The sequence below is a fragment of the Pongo abelii genome, chromosome 6 (genome assembly GCF_028885655.2).
Source record: "Pongo abelii isolate AG06213 chromosome 6, NHGRI_mPonAbe1-v2.0_pri, whole genome shotgun sequence".
NCBI lineage: Eukaryota > Metazoa > Chordata > Mammalia > Primates > Hominidae > Pongo > Pongo abelii.
Genome location: NC_071991.2, coordinates 12,709,692 through 12,728,112, shown reverse-complemented (window position 1 = coordinate 12,728,112; position 18,421 = coordinate 12,709,692). Strand labels below are relative to the sequence as shown.

The window sequence follows — 18,421 nt, the reverse complement described above, 5'->3', positions numbered from 1 at the left end:
CGGAAGTGGCCGTGATCTCACGATATCCCGGAGGCGAGCGCAACCGGAAGTCCGCTCACTCTCGCGAGGCCCCAGGGAGCAGGCGCTGCGCAGTGTGGAGGTCGTTGGAGTCACTTCCCCGTCACCAGCTCCTGTGCCTGTCAGTCGGCGCCCCTCCCGCTTCAGCCATGCTCTCCGCCCTCGCCCGGCCTGCCAGCGCTGTTCTCCGCCGCAGCTTCAGCACCTCGGCCCAGGTAGGCCCGACGAGGGGCGGCCTGCAGGCGGAGGCCCCCCAGCCCGGGCCACGTGCGTCCCCGGTTCGCGGGCAGCTCTGACCCTCTCCAGGCCAGCCTGGACCGCAGGGCTGCCCGGCACTGGCTGGAGACTGTGGCGCCCGGGGCAGGCCCTGACACTGGCCTGGAGGTGCGGGGGAGATAGCCGGGGAGAAGGGGGCGAGGTAGTCCCGCTCCAGGGCCGGTCCATTTGGCAGGGCTCCCCCAGGTCTCCCAGATTCCCCAGAGGACCTGCTCTTGGCTTGCACGCCTTCAAGGTTGGGAAACCAGGGCTCTGCATCTGAAAGTAAACTTACGTTTTCTGCAGCTTTCCATTGCTTTGACGTAGCTAATCTCCTTGCAGCATCCGTGTATAAAAGAAATTGTATACTTCCTAATTGCATAGTATGGACAAACCGAGGCTAGAGAACTGGGCCAGGGTTACACACTCATTTGGCCAGAGGATTAGAATTCAGCGCTTCTGACCTGAAGACGGCTTTCTCTTAACCTTTTTGGAGGATCTCTCCTGCTGTGGGTGGACTGAGCCTGCCGCCAGGTGTCTTAACAGTGCTTGACTTGGCCCGCGACCACTTAAGCCTGGGCTATTTTTAGCCATCTTCTAGAATGGTGGTTCTTAAACTCTGCTGTGTGTCAGAATCACCAGAAAGCTAATAAAAAACAGAGGCCTGGGCTCATTGAAGAAGCTTAAGACTGGAGTTTCCGCATTTTTACCAAGTGAATCTAATTAAACCTAATTTTGAGAACCCAGGAGGTGCCCGCATTGCATTTTAATTACGACGCCCAAGAGGGAGGTAATTTTAAAGGGGAATCCAAATGTATCATTGAAGTTCTCCAGTTTCCTGTACATCCAGTTTATTTGAAAAATAAATACAAATGCTCCTGGATTGATGGCTACTTCCCATACCCATCGCAAGTTGGTAATATCCTAAGTCAAAAGGCGAGTTTAACTTTGTATTTTCAACTTGCAATGGATTCCCACAGGCAGCCCCATCGTAAGTTGAATGTACCAAATACTTTTGCGCTACGGTAAAGTGGGGCCCAGCTGTATACAGATAAGTACATTAAGTACCTGTGCTTGCCAGCAACTATGCTGGGTGCTGCAGGGGATACCAAGAGAAGTGAGAAGTGGCACTTGAGATGGGACAGAAATGAGTAAACTCAGGACAGGTAGAGGCGATGAAGGTGTTAGGGAATGAGTAAACTTAGGACAGGTGGAGGCGATGAAGGTCTTAGTGAATGAGTAAACAGGATAGGAGGAGATGAGGTGTGGGGGAGGGGCAGCCGACCAAAGATAGGACAGGGGTGTCCAGGGAGAGGTTGAGTTTTGGTAGGACCTTCAGATATTCGACATATTTATTGAGCTAGGTACTGGAAATACAGTGGTGAACAAAACACAGAAGTCCCTGCTCTCACGGAAATTACTAGATATTTTACTTATTGCCCCACTCATTATAAAGTATCTTAAAATAGTGATGAATATGCAAGAAAAATGGGGATTGTAGGGTGCTTGTGTTAGGGAAGAGGGTACCAATTTTATTTACTTTTTTTTTTTTTTTGAGGCAGTGTCTCGCTCTGTCGCCAGGCTGGAGTGCAGTGGCGCAATCTCGGCTCACTGCAGCCTCCACCTCCCAGGTTGGAGTGATTCTCCTGCCTCAGCCTCCCGAGTAGCTGGGACTACAGGCGCGCACCACCATGCCCAGCTAATTTTTGTGTTTTTAGTAGAGATAGCGTTTCACCATGTTGCAGGATGGACCCGACAGAGTCTCACTCTGTTGCCCAGGCTGGAGTGCACTGGCGCCATCTTGGCTCACTGCAGCCAACTCTTGGGCTCAAGCTATCCTCCTGCTTCATCCTTCCGAGTAGCTGGGATCACAGTTAAGGGCTACGACAGCCGGCTAATTTTTGTATTTTTAGTAGAGATGGGGTTTCACCATGTTGGCCAGGCTGGTCTCAAACTCCTGGCCTGAAGTGATCCACCCTCCTTGGCCTCCCAAAGTGCTGGGATTACAGGCATGAGCCACCACTCCCAGCCGAGGGTAGCAGTTTTACATCAGCCAGGGTAGGCCTCACCCAGAGTGAGATGTTTGAGTAAAGTCCGAAGGAAGCAGAGATCACATCATATGGAAAGAGTATTCCAGGTAGGGGATATGTCTCAGGATGTAGCTGAGAGCCCTTGGAGAAGCATAGGGCATGCCTTGAAGGTTTGAGAACATGAGGCTAGGGTAGTTCCAGAGAAGGCAGTGGAGGTAACAGAACAGGCCTCGTAAAACTTTGGTATTTTCTCAGAAATGGGGTGGCCAGTTGAGGGTTTTCAGCTGCGTAATGATTTGCTCTTCTTTCCATTTTAACAAAATGGTCTTAGGAGTGAGAGAAAGGTGGGTTAGGAGTTCATTGTGGTTATCTAGGTGCAGTTGGTAAGAAATGGTTGAATTCTGGGTATTTGTTGATGGTACCAGAAGGATTTGCTGATGTGTGATTAGATAAGGGGTCAGGGATGACACCAAGGTTTTGGGCCTTGGAGTTGGGCTGAAATAGGCAAGACTTATAGAAGACAGTGGGTTTAGTTAGGCAGGGAGAAGATATCAGGAGTTCAGTTTTTATTTATTTATTTATTTATTGAGACAGAGTCTTGCTCTGTCGCCCAGGCTGGAGTACAGTGGCGGGATCTCGGCTCACTGCAGCCTCCTCCTCCTGGGTTCAAGTGATTCTCTCACCTCAGCCTCCTGAGTAGCTGGGATTACAGGTGCTGCCACCACGCCCAACTAATTTTTGTGTATTTTCAGTAGAGATGGGGTTTCGCCATGTTGGCCAGGCTGGTCTCAAACTCCTGACCTCAGGTGATCCACCTGTCTCAGCCTCCCAAATTACTGGGATTATAGGCGTGAGCCACCATACCCGGTCAGGATCTCTGTTTTTGATATGTTCAATTTAAAATGCCTGTTGGGCATACAAGCGACGTTGTTGAGAAGGCAGCTGATGAAAGCAGAAAGAAAGATGGGCTTGAGCCCATGGTGCAGTGGTCTCCAGACTTTGGATTTTTTTTTTTTTTTTTGAGACGAAGTTCCGCTGTTGTTGCCCAGGCTGGAGTGCAATGGTGTGATCTCAGCTCACCGCAACCTCCGCCTCCCAGGTTCAAGCCATTCTCCTGCCTCAGTCTTCCGAGTAGCTGGGATTACAGGCATGTGCCACCATGCCTGGCTAATTTTGTATTTTTAGTACAGACAGGGTTTCTCCATGTTGGTCAGGCTGGTCTCAAACTCCCGACCTCAGGTGATGCGCCCGTCTCAGCCTCCCAAAGTGCTGGGATTACAGGCGTGAGCCACCACGCCTAGCTGGATCCTGTATCTTTAACAGTAAAAGTGTAGGAAGCATATAGCCCCAATGTATTTACTTATAGATATATGTACTAATATATACATTACAATATAAACTCAAGTAGAAATTTTAAAACAAACCATAACACGTTGTAAAGTGTTAAAACTTATAAATGAAGGCAGTGTTACTGTATGTCCGTTTCAACACAGTTTTCAACACAGTTGCCAAGCAGTGTGCTGTTGATAGCCACTCTGCCACCCAGCAAAGGTCAGCGGGTCTGGAAGACAGCTCTTTGACAAGGAGATCATGATCTAACCTCCGGGCCACCAAAGATTTTCATCTCATTGCTAAGCGTGGTAAAGATTATACTACTTAAGGATCGTGGTTTTGTAAAAATTAAGTTGATGACATCCTGTAATATACAAACAGTGACATCACCTTGACAAAGTGAAAGCAAAGAAACCAGTCAGGCAGTCTTCTTCCCCTCCCTCCCCCATGTTGTGTTCACCTTATGTACACGTGGGACCGATCCATTTAAGCACCCTAGTGAGGGCACAGGTCGGTCCATTTCTTGGTAGAGATTAATTCTTTGTTAGATAAAGATAGAGACAGTCCGGGCGTGGTAGCTTACACCTACAATCCCAGCACTTTGGGAGGCTGTGGTGGGAGAATCACTTGAGCTCAGAAGTTTGAGACCAGCCTGGGCAATGTGGCAAAACCTCATTTCTACAAAATGAGTGGTGTGTACCTGTAGTCCCAGCTACAGCTAAGGTGGGGAGGATGGCTTGAACCGAAAAGGCAGAGGTTGCAGTGAGCCAAGATCGCACCACTGCACTCCAGCCTGGGTGAGAGAGGGAGACCCTATCTCAAAAAAAAAAAAGATACACTCATTGCAGCAGTTTCATCCTCCACCCTGGTGGGACTGTCTTGGCCACTCCCCTGTGGAACCACTGCCCTGGCTGAATGATGGACGCATGAAAGCTTTGGAAGATTTTTTTTTTTTCTTTTTTTTTTGAGACAGACTGTTGCTCTTTCACCCAGGCTGGAGTGCAGTGGTGTGATCTCCTTCTGGGTTCAAGCGATTCTCCTGTCTCAGCCTTCTGAGTAGCTAGGATTACCGGTGCGTGCCACCATGTCCGGCTAATTTTTTTATTATTAGTAGAGATGGGGTTTTGCCATGTTGGCCAAGCTGGTCTCGAACTCCTGACTTAAGGTGATCCACCTCGGCCTCTCAGAGTGCTGGGATTACAGGTGTGAGCCACCACGCCCAGCCCAGAAGATATTTTTTTAAAGAGATGGAATCTTGCTCTGTTTCCCACGCTGGAGTGCAATGGCACCATCATGGCTCACGGCAGCCTCAACTCCTGGGCTCATGTGATCCTCCCACCTCAGCCTTCTGAGTAGCTGGGACTACAGGTGCATACCACCATGCCAGCTTGAGCATGAGAGTGAAATGATTAAGACTTTGATTTTGGGAAAGCATGCTTTGGAGGTGTTGCTGAGTACCTAATTTAGATAATGGAACAGAAAGAAGAGGAGGAGCGGGTCGGGAGGGTGGTTGAGCTGCTAAGTTCTTCATGTCCTGACTTGATGTCTCTGATAAGAAGGAGGTGGCAGAAGATGGTTCTAGAAGTTTACGTTTAGTGAACACAAGTGCCATTTGGGACCAGGGATGGAGGGAGGGGGGCAGGATAAATGGACAGTTGGGTTTGTGGAACCCACGCAACGGCTAACAGAACTGGGAATGCAGAGCTGGGATTTGGGAGTCCCTGAGACTCACACAAGATGTGGGAGTGAGAGTTGAAAATCCAGAAGTGGGTGAGGCTGAGGCAGCCCGATCTCAGGTTCTGAGTGGGTCTGACAGGTTCAAGTTTCCAGGCAGCCAGGGGTTCACCTTTAAAGCACCAACTTGAAACTCAAAAACCTGTTTGAATTCAAATGTTGGTTGTGTATGCTTCCACAGTTTAATTTCCTGAGCAGAAACCCACTGTGTAAGCGTCTTGGTTCGGATTTTGGTTTGTTTTGTTTTGGTTTCTGATAACCAAAGCCTGTTACTAGCTGGCCTCAGCTACTGTAGAAGACTGTGCAGTGATGCTGTCAGGCCCCAGATGACCACACACGGTGCTGAGAGTTCCTGTGTCGGCCACTTTGTTTGCCTCTTCCCTCACTGGCAGTTGCCTGCCTGCCTGCCTGCCTGCCAGGAATCGGCTCTGCTTCTCATTTGTGAGTTTAGATCAGAAACAAGCTCCCTGGGTGTGGCTGGAATTTTGGTCAGACCTTGAGTGAGACCTAGAGGGGAAGAGTACCTTCGAATAACGGGAATGATTGCCGGATGCGGGGCCGGGTCACTTTCACCCCATCACTTTCCTAACTGTTCCAAGCTGAAATGCCCAGGGCCAGCTGCTACTTTGCTGCCTGTTCTTCTGATTAGCCTGGTATGAAACAGTGATTCTCAAACTGTTTGGTATCAAAATCATCTGGGGAAAATGGCAAAAATGCCAAGGCCTAAGCCCCATCCCGCTTCCAGGAGCCTAGTCCTGAGTGGGCTTCATTAGCTCAGCAGGTGGCTCTGATACACACCTAGGCTGGAGAACCAGTGTGAGGTACTGGAGCCCGAGATGACAGATCTGACTCACCAGGAGGGTTGGAGTCTTTCGCAACGTACATAAGCCCTTCCACCTCGTTAGGCAGCTCCTCGTCCTGCCTGAGGCTCCAGCCACAAGTTTGCTGCCTGGATGAATCTTCCCCGATTCCCCACCCCCGCAGGGAGTTGATTGCCGCACCCCCGTCTGCCCTCTTGCACAAGGGGCTTCTGTGACAGTGTTCTCTCCGCTCCTAATGCATTTCACTACCTGTCTCCTACAGAGCCAGCAGGGATCTTCCTGCATCCTCAGTTACCGGGAGGGCCTGTTGCTAGGCACTCAGTGTGTGTTTATAGTTTCAAAGCTGCAGGTTGAAGGGAAGGCTGCTGTTACCAGTCCAGCTGTCTGATGGAGTCCAGCTTGCTCTTCATCTTTCAGGAGGGTTTTGAAGTACCCTGAGTATCACAGCCTCTACAGACATAAATTCTCCCCATTTGAAAGTGGACCTTTGGAATGAAGGTCCTGAATTCTTCCAGAATGAGACTGATATAAATACAATGATTGTATCTTGCTTTGGCAACTGCAGTAAAAAGAGGCCCAATGCAATATTTTTTACAGGATACCATGTGAATCTATTTCATGTTCATTTCGTCCTAAGAGTCCTTTCTCTGTGCCTCTTTTTAGAACAATGCTAAAGTAGCTGTGCTAGGGGCCTCTGGAGGCATCGGGCAGCCACTTTCACTTCTCCTGAAGAACAGCCCCTTGGTGAGCCGCCTGACCCTCTATGATATCGCGCACACACCTGGAGTGGCTGCAGATCTGAGCCACATCGAGACCAAAGCCGCTGTGAAAGGTACTGGGCGCGCTGACCCTAGAGACTTGCTTCCTGTCCCCAGTAGGCCAGGATCCGAGTTTTGAGTAAGATTCTTAGATGAAACTAAATGTTTAGAGACTGGGGTTTCTCTGTTTGTTTTAAATTTAAATTTTACAAGTGATTACACCCTTTTAGACTTGCGTCTATAAAAACTGAAACAGCGGCGTCTTTTAGAAATGTGAGGTAGTCTAATCATCCCATTTTCTACTTTTTCTAATTTGAAAAGTAGTATGAGGATGGGGAAGAGGGAAGTGTCGGCAACCTCTGGTGAGGATGTGGGGACAGTAAGATGGTGTTCTCAGCTGCGGGCCACCTTCCCTCTACCCCAGGGTTATCTTGCCAGCTTCTCAAAAAGCACGGCCTCTTTGGGAAACCTGCCCGTCTGTGGAAGGCAGTGTCGGATATTCAGTAAATGTTGTCTGGGAAATGATTCACTGGACTCAGTGCAGTGGCTTATGCCTGTAATCCCAGCACTTTGGGAGGCCAGGTCAGGAGGATTGCTTGAGTCCAGGAGTTCAAGACCAGCCCAGGCAACATGGCGAGACCCCTATCTCAACAAAAAGTCCAAAAATTAGCCGGGCATGATAGTGCACACCTGTGGTCCCAGCTACTTGGGAGGCTGACGTGGGAGGATTACTTGAGCTCAGGAGGTTGAGACTACAGTGAGCCCTGATTGCACCACTGTACTTCAGCCTAGGTGAGAGTGAGACCCTGTTTCCAAAAAAAAAAAATTCATAAATATACATATTTATATATGCTGCTTATTTAACCTTCACAATGTATCAACATGTTTCCATGTCACTGAATTTTTTTTTTTTTTTTTGAGACCGTGTTTTCCTCTGTCTCCCGGATGGAATACAGTGGCACAATCTTGGCTTACTGCAACCTCCCCATCCTGGGTTCAAGTGATTCTCCTGCCTCAACCTCCCGAGTAGCTGGGACCACAGATGTGCACCACCATGCCCAGCTAATTTTTGTGTTTTTAGTAGAGTTGGGGTTTCACCATGTTGGCCAGGCTGGTCTAGAACTCCTGACCTCAAGTGATCCACCTACCTTGGCCTCCCAAAGTGCTGGGATTACAGGCATGAGCGACTGCGCCCAGCCCGAATTCTTGATAAAATTATTTTTAAAGCTGTAATTTATCGTTTATGATAGCTCTGCTGTTGACCATTGGCTGTTTCCTGTTTGCTTCTGTAAATATAAATATATTAATATAAGTTGCAGTACGTATCTTTATCTTTACATCTTGTTAAAATTATTTTTAAAGCTGTAATTTATCGTTTATGATAGCTCTGCTGTTGACCATTGGCTGTTTCCTGTTTGCTTCTGTAAATATAAATATATTAATATAAGTTGCAGTACGTATCTTTATCTTTACATCTTGTTTAAATCTTAGAGTTCTAAACACAGAATTAGGAGGTATGAATATTTCAAAGCTTTTACTATAAAATTCCAAATTGCTGTCCAGAAAGATTCTACTGATTTCTTTCCCCTCCGACAGCGTATGCGATACGGTGTCTGATGGTGTTTACATGAGTCTTAAGTTGGTGTGAACAGCTGGGGAGGCTGCCTGGCAAATTTTATGTTCATGCACCTTCGAGTTCTCTGAATGGGTTGCCCGTTTTCTTTTGGGCTATACATTCAGGTTAAGAAGGCTCTTGCATTAAGGAAAAAGTCAAGATCAAAGCAGATTTTGGATATTGTAGCAAATTTCCCTGAAATCTTTGAAAACATATTTTTTCCTTCAGATGATAGGAGTAAACGAAATAGTAATATTTAGAGTCTTTCAGCACAGGACATTTTCTTTCCTGGCCTTCAGTGCCTTCTGATCAAGGAGTTTGGGCTGGCACAGTGGCTCACTCCTGTAATCCCAGTACTCTGGGAGGCCAAGGTGGGTGGATCACTTGAGTTCAAGAGTTCAAAACCAGCCTTGCCAACCTGGTGAAACCCCTTCTCTACTAAAAATACAAAAATTAGCCAAATGTGGTGGTCCATGCCTGTAATCCCAGCTACTCAGGAGGCTGGAACAGGAGAATCACATGAAGCCGGGAGGTGGAGGTTGCAGTGAGCCAAGATCCCACTCCAGCCTGGGTGACAGAGCAAGACTCCCTCTCAAGAAAAAAAAAAAAAGGAGTTTTCATCAGGATTGTGGTGATGGGGAATGAGCAGCTCCTCTCATTCTAACTGGAGGCCAAGAGTGACTTACAATGCTCACAAGTAGGATGAAGACAAGCAGTGGCTCAGTTTGCTTTTGTGGAAACCTGGAGGGCTGACCCATTCTAGCTGGGGCCTGGGCAAGGAGAGGCTGGGGAAAGCAGGGTAGAAGGGGAGGGTTCCTGCCACGGGGATTGTCAGCTCGCAGGGCAGTAGTCGTCAACAGAAGGAATCACGTTACAGGCAGGGCTTCTAGCCTTTACGAGGCCATTAGTTGGCCTTAAGGCCAGGGCTGAACTTTCCAGGCCTCTCTGAATCAGAAACGGTGACATTTCTCTTTTGGGGTGTTTGTTCTAGGCTACCTCGGACCTGAACAGCTGCCTGACTGCCTGAAAGGTTGTGATGTGGTAGTTATTCCGGCCGGAGTACCCAGAAAGCCAGGTTTGTGTTTGAAAGCCTTGTCTGGTACCTCCCCACGTGAAGATGTGGGGATTAAACCCATTTCCTATTAAAAATGGATTTAATCTGGTTGCTTTGTTGTAGGAAAAATGCCACCAGCTCCCCTTGCCTGTGGGGTAAAGGTCACATCTCTTTGTTGGCCTGGGGTCAAAGTCGTCTTGCCATTCCCCTGTGCCTCTGTGCAGACGCCCTTCCCTCTCCTCAGCCCCACTCTACCTTGGGGTTCTTATTAAACCTCGACGGTCCTTCTCAGATGTTGTCCTCTCCTGCTCCACCCATACAGACCTCGCTTCTGGCACTCATCATGCTGGATCATTTACCCTGCAAGAGAGACTGACTTGAAACGGGGATCTTGAGTGGCTAAATTTCCTGTAACAGCTGGCGCTCAGCACATGCCGCCTGTCTGGAAATTTGTGGTGTTCTCTGTTAACATCTCATATTGGATCATTTCCAGGCATGACCCGGGACGACCTGTTCAACACCAATGCCACGATTGTGGCCACCCTGACCTCTGCCTGTGCCCAGCACTGCCCGGAAGCCATGATCTGCGTCATTGCCAATCCGGTGAGTGTGGCAGCACCTAGCTCTTGCAGCTATGGCAGGTGTTTAGGTGCTGACAGTGCGTGAAAAGCTCACGATTTGCAGCAAAGGCTGCTGATGTGTTGGGGGGATGGGGGGGTACACAGATGAAGGGGCTGAAATGGAGAGGTCGGGCACACTAAGCAGAGGCCCGTCCGTGCATTTCCTAAGGACTCCTTCTGGCATGAACTGAATGAGCGTTGTCCCAGCCAGCCTCATGCTGTGGGCAGACCACGTCTCTCTCTGCTTTAGTTTCCCCACCTGAAGAGAAGTCCATTCTCAAGGCTCCTTTCAGCCATGATTGTGGTGGCCTCCATTCCCTTTTTGACACAGTAGCTCCTACTTAGCCAGGGAAGTACATTCCAAGAGCCCAGTAGGTGCCTGAACCCTGAACCCTGTATATACCGTGTGTATACGGAACCCTGTATATACCATGTGTTTTCCTAGGCATGCACACCTGTGATAAGTTAATTCATAAACTAGGCACAGTAAGAGATTAACAACAACAACTAATAGTAAAACAATCATAACAAGATACTATAATAAAAGTTATTTCTTTCCCTTTAGTCAGAACTTCCGCCTTCTCGCTTAAGGGAAGTACTTAATGGCTTCTCTGGTTTCTGTGTCTCCAAATTGCCAGCATCACTACTCTTGCGCTTTGGGGCCATTGTAAAGTAAAATAAGGCGACTGGAACACAAGCATCGTGATCCCTCAACAGCTGATCTGATAACCAAAATGGCTCCTAAGTGACTCAGGCAGGTGGTGTGGACGCATGGGTATGCTGGGCAAAGGGTTGACCCCTGTCCTGAGCGGGATGGAGCCAGAGTTCATCCTGCTACTCAGATGGCATGCAGTTTTTTTGTTTGTGGTTTTTTTTTTTTTTTTTTGGCTCTGTCGCCCAGGCCAGAGTGCAATGGCGCGACCTTGGCTCACTGCAACCTCTGCCTCCCAGGTTCAAGCGATTCTCCTGCCTCAGCCTCCTGAGTAGCTGGGATTACAGGTGCATGCCACTATGCCCAGCTAATTTTTGTATTTTTAGTAGAGACAGGGTTTCGCCATGTTGGCGAGGCTGGTCTCAAACAACCAACCTCAGGTGATCCTCCCGCCTCAGCCTCCCAGAGTGCTGGGATTACAGGCATGAGCCACTGCGCCCAGCCAGTTTAAAACCCATGAATTCTTTATTTCTGAAATGTTCCGTGTAATAATTTCAGACCTCATTTGACTGCTGGTAATTAACACAGCAGAAAGTGAAACCATGGATAAGGTGGGACTATCTGCATTCTACTCAGGATTTCCATTCCTGGTCCCCTGTTGTCCCCATCTCCTCATTCACACACAGCCACCCCAGGCCCCACTCACTGGTTTTTGCAGGTAGCTGCTTACTCTCAGAAACGTTGAGTGCCGCGCCCTCACTGAGAGGGCGGCCATGGTTCCCCAGCTTGACCTGCAGGGCCTTGTGCTCATTTAACAGCAGCCCCCTCACTGCTCCTTCCTGGTGGAGCCTGTGTCCTGGTGTCTGAGGATGAGGATCGACTGGGGTGAAGGGGCAGGGACCATGATGTCACTGAGAGGCACGGATGCCAGCAGGCATGCAGAGCTCGTGCTCCTGGCCTCTGAGGGTCCTGCCTTCCCCAAAAGCTCCTCAGGGTAGTGGGTCACAAATAGAGAGCTGCTATTCCCTTTGTTGGGGAGCTAACCAGTGCCTAATAGAAACCTGGCCGTTCTGTCATCTTCTGGTGTCCCGGGTGACGTGTTCAGCATTCGCCCTGTGTGAAGTCATTTAGTATTTATCACTTCATGAGGTTGTCGTTTCCCCCACTTACAGAAGAAAAAAACGGGTCCCAGGGAGTTAGGGTGACCTGCCCAGGGTCGTAGCACAGAGGGACCAAGCTGCCAGTGGACCTGCTTCCTTGGAGCACACAGCCGCTGTGCACTGCTGTCCCATCAGGAGTGGCCCTGCAGCTGTGAGTCCCGGCCTAGCAGAAGGTGACCCATGGAGGCATCATCACACATTTCAGTTGATAGCTGAAGGGCCACCAAGGGAAGAAGCATCCTCTACAGCAAAGGGTTTCTTTGTTCACATGGTGTGGCCTGTCCTTTGTGGCGGGTGGCTTGCCAGTACGGAGTTATCAGACAGGGCAGTTTAATGTGGCGTCTTTGACTAGTTAGACCTTTGGGAAGGTCTGACAAAAAGCCCTTTTCCTTCTGTGGCTTGGGCCCTGCTCTCGGAACCCAGGGCAAGCCACGCCTGTCTGTTGGATGTCCTAGGTTAATTCCACCATCCCCATCACAGCAGAAGTTTTCAAGAAGCACGGAGTGTACAACCCCAACAAGATCTTCGGCGTGACGACCCTGGACATCGTCAGAGCCAACACCTTTGTTGCAGAGCTGAAGGTAAGGGCGGCGTGGGTGTTGCTCAGGTGACCTTTCTGAACTTCTCCCGCCACCCGTGCTCATTTACGGGCATGGAAGACACGAGGGCATGCCCAGGTCACGTGTCACTTGGGGGTTTTAAATGTTTTTAGAGCTCGCCTTCTTGATGGAAGCAGCCCGTGTTTCCTGTGGGTTCAGGCACCCGGCCCAATAGGCGTCTACTCTGGCCAGTGTCTGTCTCCCAGCTCTCGCTGTCTTCCTTCTCGCCAAGAGCACTGTGGGTTCACGCCCCACTGTAACAGACACGGCAGCATGTACCCGAGGGCCTGGTAGTGGGACTCTGTTACGGGTGTGGGGGTCACAGAGCTTCAAAAGCCATGGCCCCAGGCCTTAGAGTTCCATGGAATGGGAGAGACACTTGAATCGAAGAGACAGTTTAAGCCTGGCACGGTGGCTCACGGCTGTCATCCCAGCACTTTGGGAGGCTGAGGTGGGACGGTTGTGTGAACCCAGGAGTTCAAGACTGCAGTGAGCTGTGATTGCGCCACTGCCCTCCAGCCTGGGTGACAGAGCAAGACCCTGTCTCTTTAAAAAAAAAAAAAACAACAAAAAACAAAACAAAACAAAAAAACCAGTTTGAGTGAGCAGGTGAGCGCAGGTATGTCCAGAGGCCCCCGGGATTGCTGCAGTATGGAAGTGGACACACCAGGCAGGATCCCACCTCCCACCTCCCACCTCCAGAGGCGCAGCCCCTGGCGTCCTGGAGGCAACAGTTCATTCTCGTGGGCTCTCAGGGCTGGGCACACCCCAGGCCCTAGTCCTGCCCTGCACCATAGCTGCCACTAGCTACATTTGGCTATTTATGGTTAAATAACATTAAAACTATATCCCTCTGCCACACAAACCACATTTAAGATGCTCCATGGCCACATATGGCTCCTCTGTCCTCAGAGAAAGTCCTGTTAGGCAGTCCTGTCTCAGCCTTGAAGCTTCACTGTTAGAGTTGGGGACAGGGTACCTTGGCCCTTGGGAGAGCCCCTGTCCCCCACCTCCAACAGTGAAGTGGACTATCATTACCCCTGGCTGCCTGACATTCTGGAAGTTTCCTGGATCATATCAAGAATGCATATCAATCCTTAAACTTCCGATGGCTGGTTCCTCCCTCATCCTCTCACCCACCATATTCCCTTTCAACGTGGCTCCAGGACCTCCCAGGCCAATGCCATGTTCCCGTTTGCTGCAAAGTCGCCTTGTCCCCTGTCTTAGCATGCACCATTGGAACATACGTTTCTAGGAGTCTTCTATTTGAGGGCAAGCCTCTGGAAAGCAAGGCTGTGTACCTTCAGCCCTGCGTCCCTGGTGACCGTGCAGGGCCCGCACGTGTGTGCTTACACACCGCCAAGCTAAGCCTCTCGGATCTTTGGCTCCTGGCTCCATGAAGCTGATCCTGCTTTTCCCGTGCGTGAGGCTGATCCTCCCTCTCCCAGACCAGGCTCATTTCCCAACCTAGGACTGGGCTTTTCAGTGGCCATGGCCATCGGGGCAGATGGCTGTTCCCTCGCTACCATTACTCCCACCAGGTTATTGTCCGTTTTAAGAAATACTTGGTTCAGCCGGGCGCAGTGGTGCATGCCTGGAATCCCAGCACTTTGGGAAGCCAACGCAGGAGGATGGCTTGAGCCCGGGAGTTCGGGACCAGCCTGGGCAACATGGCAACACCCCATCTCTACAAAACATTTAAAAAACATAAGTTGGGTGTGGAGGTGTGTGCTACTTGGGAGGCTGAGGTGGGAGGATCATTGAGTCCAGGAGGCAGAGGTTGCAGCCAGCCAAGATTGTGCCACTACACTCCAGCCTGGGGGATAGAGACCCTGTCTCAAAAAACAAAACAAAAACCTGGTTCACAGATTCTTGGGGGTGTAGTACCTCCAGTTTAAGAAATGAGGCGGCCTTGAACTGTGGTGTTTGGAGCCATAGGAGTCAGTTTGTTCTTTCTGTCCCAATCACTGTTTGAGGTGCCAGACTTCTCACTCATGGGTATCCTGGAATGGATTTGAATTTTGTTCTGTGGGGCCTGAAGAAAAGGGAACTTGGATTGTTGTGTGTACGGAGGAGTCTGGGCTTGTGCATGGGGAGTGAAGCCGGCTCTGGGAAAGAGGATGCCAGGCCCGGGGGGGGCCTCCACAGGAGGCAGCATCCTCCCGTGCCCATCCGCAGTGGGCACAAATACTCACTGTGAAGGAAGGACTTGCGGTGGCCTTGCCAGACAGCAGCGAACCCTCACGGCACCTGCTGGCGCTCATGCTCAGCCTTTTGGGGCACCGTGGCAGGAGATCAAGCGCAGCAGGGGCTGGACAGGGCTTCCTCCCAGCTGGCTCTGTTCCACCCTGAGTTCTGGGAGCTTTTCCAGTGTTGGGGCTGTGGGCGGCTGTGACATGTTTTACACTGAAAGAGCTTGTTAACTCATCCAGCTTCATACTTTGGTCACCAGGGTTTGGATCCAGCTCGAGTCAACGTCCCTGTCATTGGTGGCCATGCCGGGAAGACCATCATCCCCCTGATCTCTCAGGTACGTGCATATGACCTTGTGAGGGGCTTCGAGGTCAGGATTCCCTTTACCAGGCCCTGCTTTGAGGTGATCCCGGTAGACTGGAGAAGGCCTGGCCATGTGCCAGGTTTTGGAAGGGCTCCCGTTGTAGACAGCCCCGCCCCTCTGCTGCAGGGCGGTGTCAGTCCTGGAGCGAATGTGGGTGGAAGCTGCTCAGGGCGCAGCTCCAGCACGCAAGGAGAACCACTATTGGGAACCCCACCGGGTTACTGGTTAGGCCGGAGCAGGTGAGGTGCTTTTTTCAAAAATGAGTCCAGCGCTGGACACAGTGGCTCATACCTGTAATCCCAGCATTTGGGAGGCCGAAGCGGGAGGATTGCTTGAGCCTGGGAGGTTGAGGCTGCAGCGAGCTGTGATGCACCACTGCACCACTGAAGCCTGGGCGACAGAGCCAGACCCTGGCCTCAAAAAACAAATGAGTAGAGGACTTACCACACTTCCTAACAGAGTTGATTTGACTTCGTCTTTTTTTTTTTAATCTTTTTATTATTATTTTTTTGCTGCTTCTTGTGGAGCAGGGCTGCCCCATAGGCAGTGTGCCCAGAGTAGCATGTCATTTTTCTATAAAGGTTTTTTCTTCTTTATAGAAAACCTTTCCCATGCCCTGGTGATGGGAGGGAGAGGAGAGGTCGGGAGTAGTGGGGGTGGGAGGCAGTGGGTCTGGGGTCGTGGGCCGGAAGCCACTCACTGATCCCACGGCTTGGCTTGCAGTGCACCCCCAAGGTGGACTTTCCCCAGGACCAGCTGACAGCACTCACTGGGCGGATCCAGGAGGCCGGCACGGAGGTGGTCAAGGCTAAAGCCGGAGCAGGTAGAGTCTCAGGCAGCCCCGGGGCTGGGTGCCAGTGAGGCCCTGCGAGAGCTCAGGGTTGGGGAGAAATGCTGCTTGTCCCTGAGCATGGATGATCCTTTTCAGTGTTGATTTGCATTTGCCTGGTGGGAAATCCCTGTGTGAGAGGGCAGCTCGGCCTGCTTTGTGGGGTTGAGAGTCATTTTTGAGGCTGGCAGAGTCAATTCCACACCATTCATGTATAAGTAAAAAGAAATCAGGGGTGCCGACTGAAATTCTCGACTGTTAGGCTGGAAGGTGTGCAGGTGTCTTGGCTGGCAGGGCCGGCTCACCTGGGCGTCACGGTTGTGGCACCAGCCAGGCTGACCTGCCTGTGCCCCCCTAGGCTCTGCCACCCTCTCCATGGCGTATGCCGGTGCCCGCTTCGTCTTCTCCCTTGTGGATGCAATGAATGGAAAGGAAGGTGTTGTGGAATGTTCCTTCGTTAAGTCACAGGAAACGGAATGTACCTACTTCTCCACACCGCTGCTGCTTGGGGTACGTATCCGGGCGTGGGTCCTTCTGACTGTGCAAGAAGGGGGCGTTCCTTCTGCTTAAGCCTCAGGAGCTCTCCCCGGCCCTTTGTGCAGTAAGCTCATGTGCCTGCCTGGCGAGTGCTGTTGTTTTCAAGGGTGGACGCACACCCGAGAAAAAAGAGCTGGGAGGATCAGACTGTGAAGGGTGAACCTCCCAGCAAGTGGGTCTCCTTCCCTGCAGTTTGACAGCGGGTGCCCAGTAGCTGCAGGAGTATTGACTGATAAGACGCTCCATCTCCAGGCAGCCCAGGGAGGCCTCCCTACCCCGCCTGAACACCTCCCTGTCGCTCCTTATTCGTCTTGTTCGGACTGCGGGGGCGGCCAGGCCCAATTCCTCTTCCAGAGTGTGCCGCATCCAGACAGCCTGAGTCTTCAGCAAACAGAAACCCTTAGGTCTTACTCATACCCCCTCAAGCCGAGTTTCCATTTCTCACCTGTGGGCAGAAATCAGGCAGATGTGTGGTTGCCTTCATCACGTGGCCAGAAAGTAATATGGCTTCGCTGGGCCACCCCAGGACCTTTCTCAGAGATGCTCCGATACAGAAAGATCCTTCAGCTATGGCCCCAGGCCTTGGTAAGAGACAGGCACTCGACGGTGTAGTTCTGTCCCCGCGTCGGTGCAGGTGTGTGGAATGGCAGGGCCTGCAGGTGAGACGCACCCGGTTCTTACAGGCCCTCGAGCCAGGGGAAGCAGTAGGAGGGAATTCAGTCGAGGTGAGGACTGAGGCTGTTGCCACACAAACCGTGCTCAGTTTCTGCAGGTGAGACGGTGGCAGAGATGCCTGTTTTTGCCAATGTCAGACATTTACCTACTTAGTGACACCTGATTCAGGTGACTGTGACAATGTTTTCAGTCCTTTACCAACTTGAGGGGAGAGACAAGAACCCAGAAACAGGCTCTGTTGGGGAGAATACGGTGAAGTGTTCCTGATGATTGAGTGCCTGGCGTCCAGGTGCTTGTTGCATTGTCCTCGTGTGCACGAAGGTGGATGGTGCTTGTTTTATAGCTAAGGAAACACATTTGGAAGGTCAGTCATTGTCCAGGGTACCTGCCTAGACAATCACAGTGCTGGGACCCCTGCCTGGCACCCTCTGACTCTGAGCCTCGCACTCCTGACCGCAGCTCAGTCCCACCCACCTGGTCAGCAAGGCGCCCCCAGCAAGGCACCCAGAACCCGCATGTATAGACAGACTCCTCGGCGAGGCTGATGGAGCGACAGGTCGGGGTTTCTCTAACAAGCACTTTCCTGGAAACTTCATTTTAACATGTTCCCATTTCCCTCAGAAAAAGGGCATTGAGAAGAACCTGGGCATCGGCAAAGTCTCCTCTTTTGAGGAGAAGATGATCTCGGATGCCATCCCCGAGCTGAAGGCCTCCATCAAGAAGGGGGAAGATTTCGTGAAGACCCTGAAGTGAGCCGCTGTGACGGGTGGCCAGTTTCCTTAATTCATGAAGGCATCATGTCACTGCAGAGCCGTTGCAGATAAACTTTGTATTTTAATTTGCTTTGGTGATGATTACTGTATTAACATCATCATCCCTTCCAAATTGTGGGTGGCTCTGTGGGCGCATCAATAAAAGCCGTCCTTGATTTTATTTTTCAAGGTCCCTTCTGTAAATGCTGTGCTTTCTTCCCCATGAGAGCCAACTTTAGAGTGTCTGCTACCTCTTCATTACCAATCAGAATTAGATGATGTTTAACTGCTAGACTGAAGCGTGATGCTTTCATCAGTAGCTTCAAGAAAGTCTAAATTGTTAATTTATGGAATTGGACACAGTATTCAGTTTACCCGTACATGCTCCTCCTGTCCCTCCTGTTGGCACCCTTGCATCGCCCG

At 50.7% G+C, this 18,421-nt stretch overlaps 1 protein-coding gene and 1 long non-coding RNA gene across 2 annotated transcripts in view; one reads left to right on the top strand and one right to left on the bottom strand.

The window, feature by feature from the left end:
• The first annotated feature begins 57 nt into the window (after positions 1-57).
• MDH2 (malate dehydrogenase 2) lies at positions 58-18,178 on the top strand. The gene is given in 9 exon segments (NM_001134205.1): positions 58-233; positions 6,854-7,022; positions 9,555-9,638; positions 10,111-10,220; positions 12,505-12,630; positions 15,101-15,178; positions 15,929-16,028; positions 16,393-16,544; positions 17,868-18,178. Coding segments are annotated over 9 exon segments (1,017 nt in total). The 5' UTR covers positions 58-167; the 3' UTR covers positions 18,000-18,178.
• The window catches only part of LOC112134402 (uncharacterized), a 109,553-nt gene continuing 99,599 nt past the window's right edge, over positions 8,468-18,421 (bottom strand). The window contains exons 25-26 of the long non-coding RNA XR_008527404.2: positions 11,596-17,589; positions 8,468-9,977 (exon numbers count right to left, since the gene is read on the bottom strand). This is a non-coding gene — a long non-coding RNA (uncharacterized LOC112134402). The remainder of the gene's footprint in view (positions 9,978-11,595; positions 17,590-18,421) is intronic.